Consider the following 18,531-nt stretch of genomic DNA (forward strand, 5'->3'; position numbering starts at 1 on the left):
ACCGTGGTTTCCTGCCTTGCCGTGGGGTCATCCACCGCATGTAGGGTGCGTGCCTGGGTCAGGATGCCTCGGATAATGCACTTGGAGATGATCTACCAGACGGCACGGCCATGCACCCCCCTGAGCTCCCAGCTTAGAGCTGGGCGAGTATGGCCATGGGTGCACGAGGAGGCAGTGGCATCAGCCCAGGCTGTTGGCTCGTGTAGAGGGTTTGGCTGCTTTGATGGTGAGCTGTGCTGGAGCCAGGCACACCGGTAGCTGGTCGTGCCTGTGTGTGCGGTTCACAGCCAAGAGCCAGACCAGGCAGGTCTGTGTGGGTGCTGCAGCGTTTTCCTGAACTGCAGGGCTTGGGCATCAGCGTAAAATTCACCTAGCAAGTGCTCAGTCTCTGATCATCTGATTTAGCCACCCTGAGCTGGTGATCAAGGAGGAGAGGACACATCTGGGATGCAGCTGACGTTATTCTAAAGCAATGTCTCCTTTTGTTTGGATGAACTGTGCTTTAGGAATAAATCTTTCCCTTCGATGTGTAAAAAGAGCTCTTGGGACCATCTCAGGTGGAGATACCTGTGGTTCAGTGAGAATAATTCTGCTTTTGAGACATAATTTGTCAGTTGTGCTTGGCTGTGGATTGCAGGAGCCGGCCAGGATGCCTGTGGCCCTGGGAGGGGGTACAAGAGGCTGGAAGGCTCAGACATCTCCCTCGTTTCAGCCTTAGTTTTCATTTGTATTGCTACATTCAAAGAGCCATGTCCACCTCTGGGCAGGAGAGAAGGCACAGGAGGCGATGGAGAACTGCCTGCTGAAATTCTTGGCAAGCACCGTTCTCTGCCTTCTCTTCATAAAGCTAACAAAAGTGGGAAAAGGAACGGGTCTGAAACACAGAGTGCTCTTAAAAAAATGCCGGTAATATAATTTAATAGCTGACCACTGGGAGATGTTATAAAATAGACCTGTTAATTCAAAGCAGAATCGGTCTGGGTCAGTGTGATCAAGTGAGATTCCCCATCTCCGGTTCTGCTGGCTGTCACAGTGTGTCCTGATCCATAATGTGCTCAAAACACCAGTGGTGCTGTCACAGCAGTCACCACAAGAAATACTGCCTGCAACATGACTGCTGCCTTCAGTCATTTTCCTTTTCCTGGCCTCACGTGTGTGTTATTCCCCCAGTCGCACCATCTCGCTGCCTGCTGCTGTGCACCGCTTTCCTCCAGCTTTCGGGATCCCCTGCAAGAGTTTACTCTCTCGCTGGTTTTCCTTTATGCTTCGTGAGTTTTCCTGATTTCTCCTCATTTTAAGGAGGAACACCAGCCTGGGAGTTCCCCTCTGGGCTTGCTTGGCTGTCCCCTGCTCCTCTCCCCGGTCCTGCAGAAGCAGTGGTTGCCTTCCAAATTTCCAGTCCTCGAGGGAGCGGTGTGCTGGTAGGGCTTGCTGTGATCCAGACACCCCCCTCACATACACTGAATTTCAGCTCTGGTTATAAAATACCTACCAGCTGGTTTGTTATGCTTGCTCTTAATGTCTTTTAAAAATAAACCATTTGTGGTCTCAACTTGTCAAAGCCTCTCAGTGCAGTTGCTCTCCATGCACCTTGCTGCATCTCACTCACTTTTGAAACTAGAGCAGAGGCTGCCCTGTGCAGGGCAGGAATGGCCCCTGGTTCTTAAAACAGCCAAAATGCAAAGCAAAGCCTTACACCCAGCTGGGTGAAACCGGTTGTGTCATGGGAACAGGAGAAGCAAGGCATGGTCTGTACAATACATACTCTCCCTTCTTTCATCCCTCTGAAAAAAAACCCCAACCCTGCTCGCACAAACGGCAGTGTTCAGATATTCAGTACTCTGCCGCCCTTTAGCTACTTTTAGACTTCTTTTTTCAAGACATATTGCTGCGATCTGATAGTATAGCCTACTCATTGCTCAGGTATCCCTCCTGCCTGTGCAGCTGTCTGTTTGCATGGGATGGTGCCCAGCAGCTTGGCTTGCAGAGACCTGCAGCGGCCTGATGGCTTTTTCCACGAGTGTCTCACCAGGTCAGGAAGCAGAGCCTGGAGTGTCCTTGGACATGTCTGAAACGCCTGTGTTTCGGGAAATTTAAACCTGAACTTTTTGGTTGCACGAGGGTGATGAGCTGGCAGGTCTTGTGTACAGGTGTGTTATTCTAGATTGATTTGTATCTGGGCTTTCCTAGAAGCTCAGCACGTGCTTTCAAGAAACCATCAGCGTGTTCAGGAAGCTGTCCTGCAGGGCACTGGTTAGGAGGTGGTAGAGGATGCTTAAAGGTTACCCAACAATGTAACTGGGTTGGATATTCCAGTTTTTGCTGGAAGATGACAGAATAATTCTGCTTTGCTCTTCCTGTCTGTCAGCATGTGCTCATGAATTAATTGTGGAGAGTAGAAATTCTGTGGCATGCCTTCTTCCGTAGGACAGGTTAAAATTCCAGGTGATGGTTTCTCAGTGGGTTATCTTATCTTATGTGATTATATTACTGTGGTCTTGCAAAATCAGTTTAGCAGTCCTGGTTGTCTATAACGATGTCATACATCTTGCTTCCTTTTGGTGATCCAGTTTTGTTGCCTACGTTTTGCCCTATTTGTCCACTAACAGAAAAGGAAGAGGAAATAAACCACCTGCTTTTTAAAAGGTTGTATAAACAGCAAGACCCCAGTAGTGTCAGGCTAGGCTTGGTGGTTTAATCAAGGTCACACAGCAAGGCAGTCACCAGCAAGTCACTAATTAAGCCATTTCAAAAATGTATTTGGTCTCTTCAAGCACATCATTAAAACACCTATCCCAAGCTCCAGGGCACTACCAGCTAATTAAAACAATCAAATTGAAATAAAAGCAGCAGTGAAAACCCATTGCCATTTTCCACCCCAAACCAGCTGCCCACAGAAACCAAACGCTTCGTTTTTACCACAGTTCCTGCAGAACGCCTCTGCCATCGCAGCGCCTGCGTAACCGCTGCTTGCAGCCTTCACCGGAGGTGAAATGTGCTCTATTAATGGGAGGAACGCGGCAGCGATGCTCCAGCTCCTCCCGGGGCCAGGGCTGCTGGTGCTGCCTTTTCCTCGCTTGCTGTGAGCGTGGCACCAGCATCCCTGGCTGCAGGCTGAGTGCCTGGGGAAAGGCATTTGGCTTTCCCATTTGCTTATTGAAAAAACTTTTTTGGACTAAGTATTCTGCATGATGGAACGTGGATCCTCGTTATTAAGGGCGATTAATGTATGAATCCCTGTGGAACTGCTGTGCTGCGGTGGGCTGGGCTGTGCTCCTTGGAAGGAGCCCTGTTGCACGTTTATGCCCTGCGGGTGGTTTTCCAACGCCAGGACCCAGTGCATCTTCCTGGCAGGGGCTAGTCCTCCCTCCTCATCCAATGTCCTAAAAAAAAACCTACTTCCCTCCAGTTTGTCTCCCGACTCTTGGAAGGGTTGGGAGAGCACCTCATTTTTTGCTCTCACCTCTTGCAGGTCTGTTAGGGGCTTTGCTGTCCTTGGTTGCTCCAAAGTTTTGGGGTTTTTTTTGAGAAGTGCCTCGCAACGTGGGATTTTTCCAGCAGTTCTCAGCACGAGGCCCCAGGAGCACTTGCATCAGCAATGACAGCAGGCACCGCACACCGGCTCTAGCGCGGAGCAGTGATGAGCTGCGTTTCATGTGAAGCCCTGCCATGGTTGCGTGGAAGGAGTCAGAGCAGGGACGGAGCGACCTGCAGCCAGCGCTCCTCTCGCCGTCCTCAGCACACATACCCACGCTGCTGGGCTCATTGGCTGCCGGGTTTGGTGGCCAGGCTGAGCCCCTCTCCCTGTCCTGCCATGGCACAGCTGGCACAGCTGTCCCAGTGTCCTGCAGCAAGCCTGGCTGGAGCTGCACTCCTGGACACGGCGGTGCCACCTCCAGCTGCGGTCCAGGCTGGGGTAGCCGCGCTGGTGGGAGCTGGTGGGGGGCTAACGCCGTGGCCAGAGCCTGGCACCGGTGCTGCTGGCTGGCTGAGGGAGAAAAAATGGGAACCTGGAGCAAACAGAGTAGTTCTCATGGGTTTATTGCAGGGCGGTGAGTGTTCTGGCAAACTCACTTCTCCTTCACCCTCTGTGGTGGTGCAGACGTTCCTTAAGCTCACGCTGAACAAATCCCTTTCTGATGTCCCGTTTTTTGTGCCTTTTTCTCTTCTTTTTCAGATATCCCGGTTTTTGTGCCTTTTTCTCTTCCCTTTCCGGCGTCCTGTTTTTTGTGCCTTTTTCTCTTCCCTTTCAGATATCCTGTTTTTTGTGCCTTTTTCTCTTCCCTTTCAGATATCCCGTTTTTTGTGCCTTTTTCTCTTCCCTTTCAGATATCCCATTTTTTGTGCCTTTTTCTCTTCCCTTTCCGACGTCCCGTTTTTTTGTGCCTTTTTCTCTTCCCTTTCCGACGTCCCGTTTTTTTGTGCCTTTTTCTCTTCCCTTTCCGACGTCCCGTTTTTTTGTGCCTTTTTCTCTTTCCTTTCCGACGTCCCGTTTTTTTGTGCCTTTTTCTCTTCCCCGCTAGAAATTCTGTATATTTCTGTTACCAAGTTAAAGTTAAAAGGGAAGGCCTTGGGGAGAAAAAGCAATGTTTCTGGACACTGAGAAATAATGATCTAGAAAAGCAAGTTAAGAAACTGGCTGTACTTTTTTTTTTTTTCCCCTCCCAATTTTTTAATTGTACTATTTAGGGTGGGGCAGATACTGAAGACAGAAGGAAGCCCATGGACCTGGGGTGGGGTTGGGGACCCCAAGTTGTGAATCCTTCTCATGATCTTTTTCAGTTTATATATCTGTGATATTTACACTTTGTCTGGAATCGGGGTGGGGGGGAGAACCCCCCAGCCCCAAAGCTGTGGGGGGGAAACGCTGGTTTTCCAGGGACGACCGAGGAGCTCCTGCCTGACCTCCTGCTCGGCGGCTGGCCGCGCAGCACGGCTTTGTTTACAGTGTATCTGTGGTTGAATTACACCACATACAGTAATTCTCATCGCATTGCCAGTAATTTCACTGACTTACCAAGCAGGCATCATTTCCTGAAAGTCAGCCCTCGTACTTAGAGGAAGTAAAAGCACTCTCCTTCGTGACTAAACACTATATGCAAATTTCCACAGGCTTAGGACAGACGCGCTGGATGGCTGTCTTTTTTTCCTCCATTTTCAATCCGTTCTTCTGCATGTTAATTTTTAAAAACCCTTGATGAGCTCTCTTCCTGGCTGTTGCTGCTGTTGCGGTCATGAATGAAGACCTTTCTCCATTATATACCGAAAAATCTCATTTTACTGCTTCATCCACGTCCTGCTCTGCCGACAGCAAACTGAATGCTGTTTTAAAATGTCCCAAATGCAGTTCTGGCTAAAGTTCCCATTTCGCTACAAGGTAATGCCTGATTTTTCTTTTCTTTTCTTTTTTTTTTTTTTTCTTTCCCTCTTCCCCCCCCCCCCTTCCTCCTTGGAATTCCTTGTGTGTTTTGTTTGTGAGGCTAGCCAGCTCCAGCTGCTCCCCCAAGCTTGTGTCCCCCCCGTATTTTTTTGCAATGGCAGCAGAGGTTTAGGGGCGACGACTCGATGCGAGGCAGTGGGAGCGGATTTACCGTGCTGAAGATGTGATTTGTGTTTTGCTGAAATGTGCATTACTTGGAGGCTGTTCCTCTCAGAACTTGGTCGCTAGCTGTGAAGCTCAGAGGAAAAGGAGCTGTGTGGAGAATTGATTGGTGTGTTTATGTAGTTGTAATGGCTTTCAGGCATTTTATTTTTAAACCAGATGCCGGGTACAGAAAAGCAAGGGAAACGCCATCCCAGCCAGAGAACTGAACTCTTAAGACTGCAAGTTTATTGCCCCACATTTAGAAAGATTTTGAGTTTTGGCAGCTAGAAGATTTTGTTTTAGTCATCGGCTACTTACATTGCAGCTGTTAATTCTTGATTTTGTCTTTTCTAAAATGTAATTTGCTTAATCTGTGATTTTTGAGACACCAAATCTTTCTTGTTTGGCAGTGTAGCTTTGTTGGGTATGTTTATTTATGTGTCCCTGTGTATATTATCTATGTGGTGGGGTTTTTTTGTTGTTGTTTTTTTTTTTTTTTTTGTAAAAAAAACCAACCCTCTATCAACTGTGTGGTATGTAGCTGAGTAATCCGTAGTTGCTGTGTAGAAGTATTTGTTTCCTCTGTGTCTGGACTGTGAGCAAATAAACCGTTTATATTGATAGCTTGGCGGCCAAAAATATTTTTAGGATGCATACTCCTGTATTTAGACTTCACTTGTTCTTTCATTATTTTTAAGAAAGACTTCGTTTTGACTAAAGGAACTGAGATGTTTCCAGTGGTTGGGAGGAAGAGGTTAAGTGTTTGGGTTGTTTTGCTCAGATTTTTTTCTTGTCTTTTCTAAAAAGTAAATTCTTGGGTTTGCTAACTGTTGTGGGATAATGATAGAAATCTGGTGTGCCCCTGTGGCACTGACTGGCAATTCGTACTGGTGAGACCCCGCTGCAGTGCTGGAGCCCTCAGCTCGGAGAGACATGGACCTCTTGGAGCAGGTTCAGAGGAGGCTACAAAAATTGTCAGAGAGCTGGAACACCTCTGCTAGGAGAAAAGGCTGAGAGACTTGGAGTTGCGCAGCCTGGAGAAGAGAAGGCTGTGGGGAGAGCTTACAGCAGCCTTCCAGTACTTGGAGGGGGCTTGTAAGAAAGATGGGGACAGAGTTTTTCGCAGGTCCTGTTGTCACAGGACAAGGGGTGATGGTTTTAAACTAAAATAGGGTAGATTCAGACTAGATATAAGGAAGAAATCTTTTAGGATGAGGGTGGTGAGATGCTGGCACAGGTTGCCCAGAGAGGTGGTCGAGGTGCCATCCCTGGAAACATTCAAGGTCAGGTGGGATGGGGCTCTAAGCAACCTGCTCTGGCTGAAGATGTCCCTGCTCGTGGCAGGGGGGTTGGACTAGATGAACTTTAAGGGTCCCTTCCAGCCCAAACTATTCTATGGTTTGCACTCACAGTTTAGATCTCCCATCAAATGATTGGCATTGATTTACTGAGTTACTCATCAGAGCATCTTCTGATATGAAGACCAGACAACAATTTGTGATCCTCCATCTCATGTTCTAGTACGTTGATGTTATTTCAACCTCAGTGTGAAAAAAGAACACTCTGGTAAGACCAACAGCCAGGAGCTGTGCATAGCCTCTGCATCAGCTGGCTGTTGACCCTTTATAAAAGTCTCTGTTAAGTGGTCACTCTGTTGTGAGGGAATTGCCCTTTCACCGTTTTATGGTGGGCCTCTCTAAACTTAATCTTTGACTTGAGCAGTTAATTCTGAACTGTGTTTTCACAGCAGACTTCAAGGTCTCTTTGTCTGTCTTTTTAACGGGAGAATCTGGGAAAAGTCTGGGAGATGCAGGGCTCAGGGTTGAGACCTTCGAGCTGGTGCTTCTCCCAGGTGTTCACTGTCCCAGTGCAGAGGAGTGTTTAACGAAGCAGGCTGAGGAGATGGAAGCAAAGCAGGTCTGCCAGCCCCCCTGCAGGAAAACTCTCCCACCAGTGATGATCTGCAATGTACTGCCTGGATTTAGCTGCTATGCTAAATTAGGGGTGGGGGGAACTCCAAAAAACTCAGGGAAAAAAACCCTCCAACCCCCCTAAACCAAAGTAGCCTAATTCCAGAAATAAAATTTATGTGGAGAATAGCTGCAGAATAGCATTTGAGATAAAGGTCCTGCCTTGTGGGGTAACATCTGTCTGTTGCAGATATTCAGCTTCCACTGAAACATAAAATAAGTGTTGTTACTATAAAAAAACCCTCGTTTCCAGTGAGAAGATTAAAAAATTCTTATTAATCAAACAGGGACAAAATAACTTGCTTCTAATCCTGATGACTGAGGTGGGTGATCTCTCTGGAGTGGTGTCGCTGAGCAGCTTCTCATGCCCGTCAGACTCTTTGAGAAGTAGAAGTAGCACGTCGCAGGTCTGGGAGCTGCCTTTGCACTCCCTGCTCAGCTCATCGCCCCTTTTCAGTGCTTGCTGCACCTGTAACCTCCTTGCTTCTCGTGGTTTCTTGGGCCATCTCTTCCACCCCTAACGCTGGCATCTTGTTTGCAGCTGCTTCTGTCTGCGTGTCAGCGCTCAGCACCTTTTGGCTGAGGGTCTCGCCTGGTGGGGAGCAGCTGTAACTGGTATCGATGGGTCTGACAGTGGCTTTATCCCACTGCAGAAAGGAGTCCTTGTGCTCACTTTGTCATTTCACGAGCTGACGGTTTAGGTGATGATCCTTCCTTTCCCTTGAGGAGACTAAGCTCGCTGCTCCCGTTTGCCCCATATAAACCAGTGGAGTAATTAGTCAAGGCACGCTTTATAATGACACAGGTTGTAGTTATCAGTATGGCCTTGCATTAAACAATTACACTGTGTTTTGTGTACGAGCGAGGCTAATTTACTGAGATTGCACTCTTAAGTTCTTCAGGGCAGGGATCTAGCACGTCACTACTTTTAGTGCTCTTTGAATAGTATAATTAGCTAAGACAAATGGGAGACTGGAAGCTTGTGACTAATACCTAGTAATACTGCAAGAGGATGGGATCACTGAAGTAATTTCCAGGACTAATGCTATCCTCCCTCGGACTTGGAGGCTGGTTTCCTCTTTCCCATTTCAGTCTGGTGCCCTGAGCGGAGGGAGCGGTGGTGGGGCTGGAGCCTTTGCTGGGGGATTGAAGGTGCTGGGCTCGGGAAAGCAGGGGATGCCCGCTGGGGTACCTGGAGTCGTGGTGCAGTGCTTTCACATCTCCCGTGGCTGTTCCAGCCCAGCACTTTACTGGTCTTCAGAATCTGAATGTGCAGTGGCCACTCCAGTCTGCTCCACAGCCTTCTTGCTGCCGTGCAGTGCCCGTGTGTTTGCAGACATTTCCTACTGAACTGCCTTCTGCCAGGGGTATTTGCAAATGAATAAAACCAGCACAGAGGTGTCTCCCCATAGCTCAGCAATGAGACCAGGTGGGGATCTCAGATGCTGGTGCCGCCATCCCTGGGTGGTGGAGCCCTCAACTGGGACGCTGTCAGGGAAGTGCTGAAATGGATCCATGTAACAAAAGTTTTTCGTAATGAAAAGAAAATCCCTGGCTAAACAACGCTGGATTTGCCTTGTAACTCCAGCCTTTTGGTTTAGCTCTTTCTTGTGCATAGCGTAGTATCTGCCAGGTGTCCTTGAGAGAGGAAAAACAAGCTTCTCCTCTCAGCATGCAGATTGTAAAGAATGCCTGTAATCTTGTAGATTTAAAATTGAGGATGATGATGCCTCTTTTTGATCGTTATGAATAGGAACTAGCTCTTGCAGATCACCGTGTGAGCTGAGCTCTGAGGGCTCTGCCCTTCCTCCCATCTACCAGAAACCATGCGACCCCTGCGAGGTGGCCAGGCCTGAGATGAGGTGTGCTGCTTTTTTTTCTTTTTAGGTTTGCATTCGGGATCTCCCCAGGCACCTGTGAAAAGCAGCATGCTTGTGTCTTGATAACCAGCCGCTGTTCACCGCGTGTGGACAAGCTGCTTGGACCATCATGGTTTTTGAGTGGGAGAGTTGTAGTTCCAGGAGCTGTTTGTGCCACCACTGTTGTGGTGGGTGCTCATAGAAGATAACTGTTGTTGTTTCTAGTGCTGGACTTTGAAAGTAACATCTTCAAAGCAATTATTATGAGCCTCTTGATATCAGTCTGTATTTATCCTCTGTGTAGCATCTAGATTGTCAAGACACCCCAAGCAGAGTTCTCAGCTGCTTTGGGTCCTCTGACTATGCCTAAGCCCGGTGTATCAGGAACCGGAGCGGACGGGTGAAGGGGCAGTCCATCTGCCTGTCCATCTCTCTCTCTTCCTCCTTTCTGGGAATGTCCAGAAAAGTTGCTACAAAATGGATCTAAACCGTTTTATAACAGGCATAATATGGAAGAGTAGCATCAGGTGATAAACTCTCTTCCCAAGCTCCACAGTAAGCCCAGATGTCAACGCTCTCTGCTTTACCCGTGTCCCGGTTGGATCTGAAGAGGTGTTGGTAGCAGAGGAGCGTAGATCGTGGTGATAGCCCGAGGCTGCTGAACTCCTGCAGCGCTTGTTTTTAGGATGGTGAGCCCAGAGGACGAAGCAGAAGGGTGGGGAGGACAGTGAGGGGAGATGGTGGCTTGTTTCAGCAGCACAGCGGTTCAGGGTAATCGGTGAGTGTCTCTGCAGGGGACTGGAAGGTTGAGAGAGGCTACAGACCTGGGGAGGGGGGAGTTAATGGGGAAAAAAAAAATTCTCAGTGGCTTGAGCAATGTTTGCTTGAATCCTATGTGTACTGTCCATGTGGTACTCCAGATCAGGAACTTGAGGCTGTGGGAGGTGGGCACATTGCTGCAGGATGGAGAAGGCGCTTGCTCTGGCCAAGAAAGGCCAGACTTACCCAGCTGCCTTCCTACTTGGTCAGGTGTGAAATGGAGTCCCATTTCCAGGGGTCACGTAATTTTTAGAGGATAAAGTTCGGTGCCTGCTTCAGTCTTGGAAAAGCCTTGGTTTCTGGGTGATCCTAAACAAGCCACAGAAGCATGGAGAGCAAGGGCTGCGGCTGGGCGCACCGCTGCGGTGACACGTGTGGCATGGGAGGGTGTCCTGCACAGCACCACCCTGGTGGCACAACCGAACCGCTCTTTCTCTTTAGGCCTTCGGGTCCCCCCGTCGGTAACTGAAGGATGCAAACGTCACACGTGGCGCCGTGACCTCTGTCACCGCTTGCCTTTGCTTCAGCACATCCATGCGCTTGCGTAGCTGCAGCACCTGCACCTATGGCTTCGGAGCAGACAGGGTGTCTCCTCAGGTGCCAGACGAGACATATCTGGGAAGAAGGTGAAGGGAATATGTCTGATGGTTTTAAATACTGCAAACCTGTAACTTTTGATAGCAGTCATGAGAGGGAGGCTGACCCAGCTCTTGGCCTGAAGCCCTTAGGAATAGTGCAAGCAGGCTCAGCTGTGCATGATTTTATGTCAGGCAGGGCTAAGTGACTTTTAAAAATCTTTGGCTGCCTTTCTGCCTTGTAGTAGGAAATTGGCCCTTAACTGGAAATGAACGGTGATTTCTCCTAGTATCAGACACGGTGGCTCTCCTGGCAGCCGCGCTGCGGTAATAACGCACTCATGAGGTTATCTGGGCTAGCGGAGAGCTTGAGCTGGCCATCTGCTGACAGACCTGACCCTTGTGAGGAACCACAAAACTCGTTTGTGTTGGCAGGGTCCTGTGGGGCACCAAGAAGGACCTGCTGGTCTGTCTGCCTGTCCCCCTGGGACAGAGGCTTGCCTCCAGCAGGACCTCGGCATTTGGAAGTATGTTGCTCTTCAATAAACAGCAGACAAGGTTTTTCTGCTTTGAAAAACTTTAAAAGTGGTATTTGATGTGGAAGGAGAACTGAGATGATGTGATGGAGTCAGGGAAAGTGCTGCAGGATGCAGAGTAAGAAGTGCTTCTTGGCTGTTGGTTCTTGCCACCTGAAATTTGAAAAAACAGACAAGGACTTGATCGTAGGATGGGGATTGAAGGCTCTTTCTGAGCTAGAGTCCGTGTGACTCAAACCATCATCATCACCGGGTTTGCGCAAAATAAAACGGTTGTAAGGCATCTCAGGACAGGCAGCAGAAAAAGAGTGGGGGCAGAGATTGATCCTCATCACTGAAGCACGTTCTCTTCTTGTCCGGACTGAGGCACGCCCTTGAGAAAAGGATTAATAGATTTGCCAAGATTCATCTAGATGCAAATCCAGATGACACTAGTGCTCCTTCCCCCTGCTCCTGGCAGCCTTCTTTGTGCACGACCTGGCACGAGGAGACTTAATTTTTCCCCGAAGCCTCCAGGTATCGCTGTGTTAGAAATTGCAGTTAAACAGCTGTGTCATTACTAGGTGTAGCTAGTACTCTGTGGGTTTCTGTGCATGAATGAAATACTTGAGTCCTCCGAGTGTTAGGCTGAGGACTTTTCACCCCTCAGACTTCTTCAAGGTCAAATACAAAGCTGAGGTGACAGAACTTGTTGAATGCTCCTCTTTCTCCCACTCTGTATGTAGAATTGTGCGCAGCCTGAGTCAGTCCTGAACATGTACCAGCACTTCTGTCCAGTCCATGTTTTTCTTACTTTTTCAAGAAACTGAGATTTTAAACCAGCTGCTTAGAGCATGTCCTCATTTAAAAGTTAATTTCTAAGTTTTGTGGAGCATGAAGTCAAGGAGCTGCTCATTTAATAGCAAGAAATTAAAAATTCCTGGATGAGTAGGTGTGGGAAAGGAGGTCTCTGGTCTTCTCATCCTGCCTCCTCTAATTGTGGTTGTTTCTCCATTTCAGGATTCTTCATACCTCGATGAGCTCTCCAACAACTCCCTCTTCTCATCCCCTGCGGATTCCCTCTCTGACATTGCGGATCCTAAGGACTTCTTGCCTGCCGATGGTCTGAACCACGTGCCAACACTATGGGATATAAACACACCACAGCAGAACCAAATAGAGGTATGGGCTGCTCCTTTTCCATCGTCCCTGACAATAAATACCTTAGGCTTCATCCTGTGGTGTTTTCACCAAGGAATTAAACAACTCATTTCCCTGCAGGGATGGATTTGTGGTACAATGGTGTTATTTTACTATTACCAACTTCACTTGAGGAGGGATGGGGTGAAATGATGACACAAACTGTAGTCTCCTGGAAGCAGGAGGGAATCCGGACATCCTCAAAGGGATACCTGCACTCTTTCAGAGTGTGGTGCAGGCACTAGCTCTTCTGACGGCAGTGGTGGGTAGGTGCACAATGGGTCAGGTCTATCCCTAAAACATTCAGCAGGTCCAGAGTGGACTGTGACGGGGTGCTCAGGAGTGCTGAAGAGAAGGACTGCAGGAAAAACACTGTGGTGTAGATCATTAACTGCCCTCAGCAGCAGCCACCATTTGTTTATTCTCCATGGCAGATATTTTAGTAACAATGACTAAACCCCCAATCCTGTCTCAACTTAAGACTAACCATTTGTGTTTACTTTGTGAGTCGAAGTCCCTACAAGCTTTTACGTCTCTTGAGTTTCCCTGGGCATGTGATCTCCCGACAGTCCCACAGCAACATGTGGTTCTGTGCATTTTTACCAGCTTTCTGCCATCTGTTTTCCCTCGTCTGTTGGGACTGGTTACTCACTGTTGCACAACCTGGTATCAGTCGCTACGGGTTTGGTTGTTGGCGGAACCAATATCATACGTGTCTGTGGAATCTCTGGATCTCGGCTGTCACGGTGAATGCCCAGTCGTGCAGTCGGTTTCCTTTGTAGGTCATTCTCTTACGAAGACACTGGGGAAAAAGATTCAGTGTGAATGCCCCAGAAGGCAATCTGGCATGGCCGTGCTTTAGCCGCTGTTGTATTTTGAGGTTCTGTTGTGTTTAGAGGCTGCATTTTCACTTAGTGGTGTGTCTGCCGATTTCCATGAAGAAAGCTGGCTGGTTGTCACAGCTGGGAAGTAAGAGTCTTGGCAGATGCTGCTGCTGTGTGGCTCAGTGACAGGTCGGGCACTGAAGGAACGTGGCTTAGTGGTGAGGGTCCTAGCCTGGCACTCAGGCAATCAAAGCTCCTGCCTGCCTTAAACTTCCTGTGAGATCTCAGGCCATTTATGCAGATCCTCAAATAGACACCTGAGCTCTTGCTGAAATCACTGAGGTTGCATCACCTTCATAGACCTGTGCAGCATCCTCCTGGCCTGCAGCGTGTCTGTAGTGGGAGGCAGCGAGTACTGCTGCTCTGCTGCCCGCGGGTGATCGTGTTGGACACCAAGGGTCACGCTGCTGCGCTGCCAAGTGAGGGCTGCACAGGCGATCTACGCACAGGCTGGACCCCTTTGCGGTTTGAGACAGCAGGAAGGAGAGTTGAGCTATTTGCACAAAAGAAAAGGCTGAAGACATCACAGCTTGTAAACAGGGATGAAAAAAGCTAGAAAGCAGATGCATCCCCCGAGAGAGAAGGCCTATGCCTTATGACTCCCGGTTTCCTATTATTGAGTGTTTTTTACGTCGTAGCCTAAATCACTACAGAAATAGTTCCTTGGTGTCCTTTTTTCTAAACATGTGAACTCTGGTCGAGATACTCGATGCTTAAAAAAGCTTGTAGTTTTGTATCTGTGGAGTATACAGCAAAAATCTTAGTGGGAAAAGCCGTTTCAAACCCAGCGTAAAGAATGCAAGTGAGAAACAAATACGTGTGAGACCAACTTCTCTGGCCTGGGGGAGCAGCCGTCTAGGTCTCTGCTGTGTGCTGCTCTCACCTCCTCCCCTTGCCCCTTGTTCTGCAGAGCGCTTGGGTTCAGATAAAGCTAATTAACTCCTTGGAATTCCATTTATAAACGACTTCCTTTAGAAAAGAATCTCTAACTATTTTAAACGTTGCCTTATCTGTGTTTTCTGAATACAGAGGTGGTTGGGGGTGGTTTTGATTGGTTTTTAATTTCACTGAGTTTGATTTTTTTTGTTTGGTTTTTTGAGTTTGAGTTTTATTTCCTGAGGCCTCAGTTAAGCAGGTCCCAGGCAGGAGATTTCGGTTTCATTTTTCTGTGGGAGGTGATAACTCACGGGACACAAGGTAAACGGATTGTCAGGCTGGATCGTGATTGACAACTGTTTTATTACCTGAGTTTCAAATATGCTTTTTTTGTGGTTGTTGTTCTTAAAGGAGGCAAACAAGCGATCTGTTGCGAAATCTGAAGGCAGTGCCAAAGATAAGGTTCCTTACTATAACATTCAGTGCAGGATGGAGGCTTTGCTGATAGCCTGCACCAAATATACAAGCAATTTAGATAATCCTTCCCTGTCCCTCGCCACATCATTACATCACTGTAATTTTCCATAAAATTGCAGGAATTTTGGCTTTTGAGTAGCCAGAGCAGTTACGAAGCTGCAGTACAGAGCTGCGTGTCGGTCCTGTTACCCCGTACGTGAGCTGGGGAGATGCAGGCCCAGTCTGTTTTGATGCAGGACATCCCAGTGGCAGCTGTGTAGGCAGCTTTACCCAGGAGCAATGGCTAGCCTCACACGGTGTTGTCAGGGTGGTAGTTTTTCCCGAATTTCAGTCTCCCAAGGTTCAGGCAGAGTGGAAATGGCAATCCTTACACAGCTGTGATGTGTGGGATACCTTGTGAGTGAAACTGGGTGAGTCCTGCCTGCGAGACCCATGTGTAGATCCCAGGTACAAGAACGGCCTCGTACCTCATCCTCTTTAAAAAATAAATAAATAAATAAATAAATAATGAACTGCCTTCTGCTGTGTAGCAATTTGAAGACATGGCATGGGAAAGACCATATCCCTATTTTAGCTTCCCCCTTGTTTCTATCAGCTGTCACCAGCACTGGGGAAACGGGTTTTCAGAAGGGAGGACAGAGCAAAATTACAGTTAAAAGCATCACAGCGAGACTGCGCAACGCTGAACATGTCAAGCTCACTAAGAAACCCTTATCTCAAGTGCCCAGCGCTGAAGCTTTAGGTGGAGTGTTTGTGATTGAAGGGGAAATGGCTGGACACAGAGCTGCGTTCATGTGCAGGCGTGGGGAGAGCTCTTATCCGTAAAGAACGGAGACGTATATAATGTGTTTATCGTTTCAGGAATGGGCATGGAGGGAAGAGCTACTCCACTGTTACATACTTGCAGGAGTTAGCAGACAAAACCCATGCTTGCTGCATTTGTAATGAAGTTGTGAAATACCTTTTAAAAATAGTTCCTGTAATCCATTGTGTTTTCTCACAACCATCTCACAAGTTTACAGTGTTTTTAAGATTGGGGAAGCAAAGCCCTGCCTCTGAAGCCTGTAGCTAGAATTTTTGTGAGCTGCTGATCTGTTTTTTCTAACTCATCCACAGCACTTGAAAAATGTGAACAGCCTTGTCCTAGCTCAATACATAGGGAATGAATTTATGCAGAGGGGAGGTGGCTTGTCAGCCGTATGTCGCTGTTTCTTTTCCCACTGAACTCATGGCAAGGTGGGGCAAAATGGAGAATAATGCAGAAAGGAAAAAAATGGAGTAAGACCGAGTCTTTGTGCATGTGTCAGCAACTTTACTGAATGAGTCTCTCCTGCTTACATCCCAGTGTTCTTCCATATGCCCTGCATGCCTCTTCTATGAATGTTTTTAGACACGCAGCATAGAGGAAGGAGAAAAATCAAACTGGGAGGTGAGCGAGAGTAGAGAAAGGAAGAAATGGTACAAGTTCAGGCTGGGGAAAGATGCCCTATCCTCCAGTCCAGCTCTGGTCCCACCTGGACTAGCCCTCACAGCATTTCTCGGCCAGGTGGTTAGTTTTCCAGTACTCCCAACCACCAGGATTTCTGTCACTTCCTTTGCAACACCTGAGGTCAAACGCTGTGTGCCAGAGCCCCACTGAACTGGGACGGCAGGGGTTTGTACTCTGCAGATTGCGTGATACAAACCCAGACCTGGATTAACCTTCCAGTGCTGGAACTGAGAGGAGCAAGTCCTGCTGTTCCAGCAGATCTGGGCCTTTCTCTTGCCTAAATAGAAACTCTTAGACTGAGCTCAGATTTGTAGGTGGAGATGTTTCACCTGCTCTCCAGATTTGTTGGCACTGAAAATAGCTCTTCCGTCCAGCTTCCTTCTGGTAATTCTGACTCAGGCTTCCAGTAATGGAGGGTGGTTTTTTTTTTTTTAAATTTTCTTTCTTTCTTTTTTTTTTAATTTAAAAATAGGAAATAATCGGCATGTTTATGCTTAAGAACTTCCCATCTTTCACTTCTGCTGGTCTCTCTGTAAGTCTGGCACTCTTTGCAGGCTCTAAACTTGCAGTCGTGCTGCTTCTGGAGTTGCTGATTGCTTTGGATGCCACGAGCTGCTGGCTTGACCTTGCTCGCTGTCGGGAAATTCCAGGGTGATTTTATTGGGGGGGGGGTGGGGGGCACACGAAGGATCTCCTCGATTGTACCTTCCCAGCTAGGAGTGTCTCAGGAGCTCTCCTGGCAGGCTGCGGTGCAGCAGGCTGGATGGTCCAAAGCCATCATTAACTCTGACACAGCAGCTGGTGCCTGGAGAGACCCAGCTGGCCCGTGTGGCACCCTGACCGCCACATTGCCAGCTGGGTGGGGGTCTTGGTGCGGATTGAGCTCCCAGGCCTCATGGCTGGTCTCTGTAGTGGAGGTCCTCACTGGTGGTCCTGTTTTCTGCAAGAATTTGGTGAGCCTGACGGGCAGCTGAAGCGCGCAGGCTTTTGTGGTCTCAGGCAAAGGGTGGTGGATCTTCACCTTGGGACAGCTGTTAATTGGTGCTGGCCCGCGGGTTGTGTTCTGGTGCAGTTAGGTAATTACTTAGAACAGTGGTTTTAATGTTAAAAAAAAATTTGCACAATCATTAAGTAAATGCCTGCCTCAAGGGCAGTTTGTAAGAAGATGTAAAGTGCCGGTGTTCTGATTTAATGCTCGGTCCTTTCCCAGCGCTGGCTTTTAGTTGCAATTTTGCTCAGTCTTTCCCGCTCCCCCCCAGTTTGGATCGCCTTGGCTGTGCTCCCGTCTCCCCTTCTGGTCCCCAAAGCAATGCTGTTTCTCTTCCATTAGCAATAGAACCCAGAGCTCGCAGCTGGATTTGCTGGTTTAGAATATAACACATGATCCCGCAACGGGAATCTACACAGTTCCTTTTAACAAGGTCCTGTCTTGTTGGGAACGGCAGAGCTGTTTTGTACAGAGCTCCCTTTGAAGCAAACGGAAAATAGCAACTAACATAACTGCTCCAGTGCAGAGCAAGTCCAGTGTTCCCATAATAAACTTCAATCGGGTCTTGACGGGGACTGCTGGCTTGTAAGAGTCCTTTGAAAGTGGCAACGTTTGCACAAGAAATCTGTTAGCGCTAGTGGGAGGGGTATAAAAATTGGGCTTATGCCCGAGATCTCATGGATCAAGGCAAAACGTGGCATTTCGGGATGACCCGTCTTAATGTCCTGTAGTTAACTACAGCCAGTGCAGAAAGGTTCCTGTCCCGTGGGTGTGGGAGGACGTGCAGGCTTTCAACCCACGTGGGCTTCTACACAAAATATTCACGTCTTGCAAGAATGTATTTACCTTGGCCAGTTGTTCCCTGTGTGTATGTTGACAAAGGCATGGCTGACATTTGCAAGATTTATTTGTTTCTGGAATTATTGCCCAGGGCTTTTCATTCACAAACGGTATTAAAGTCCACTGTCAACATCAGAATGTAAAATCTGAGTACAGAGCCCAAGTATTTTTACTGTTGTATCTTCTGGGGTCGGAGGGCTGAGGGGTAAGACTGCTTTCTCACCTACACCTGTTCTGTTCCAGCTCTTCTCACCCAGCAGATCGTTCACTGGCTTGAACAGTTCGAGTGACCACGTTCCTGCTGTCCCCAGCACCCCGCTCCTCATAAGCTACCAGGTGAGAACAACGGGTGGCTTTGGTAGGGTCGGACACCAGGCTCTTAACTCGGTGACATCCATGCGGAGGGGAGCAGTTCTGTTTGCCCTTCAGAGGGAGTGGGACGAGAAAATCAGGCA

General features: G+C 48.2%; 1 protein-coding gene across 6 annotated transcripts in view; it reads left to right on the top strand.

Annotated features, from left to right (window-relative positions):
• The window catches only part of SBNO2 (strawberry notch homolog 2), a 65,023-nt gene that overhangs the window by 26,429 nt on the left and 20,063 nt on the right, over positions 1–18,531 (top strand). For 5 of the 6 annotated variants that reach the window (XM_037384375.1, XM_037384378.1, XM_037384377.1 and 2 more), the window contains 2 exons: positions 12,343–12,504; positions 18,320–18,412. In XM_037384375.1, coding sequence (XP_037240272.1) covers positions 12,343–12,504; positions 18,320–18,412 — 255 coding nt within the window. Of the gene's footprint in view, positions 1–5,095; positions 5,378–12,342; positions 12,505–18,319; positions 18,413–18,531 lie in introns of those variants that run through there. The other variant, XM_037384379.1, reaches the window with a different exon arrangement.

Source organism: Falco rusticolus, chromosome 4 (assembly GCF_015220075.1).
Source record: "Falco rusticolus isolate bFalRus1 chromosome 4, bFalRus1.pri, whole genome shotgun sequence".
In the NCBI taxonomy this organism is placed as follows: Eukaryota; Metazoa; Chordata; class Aves; order Falconiformes; family Falconidae; genus Falco; species Falco rusticolus.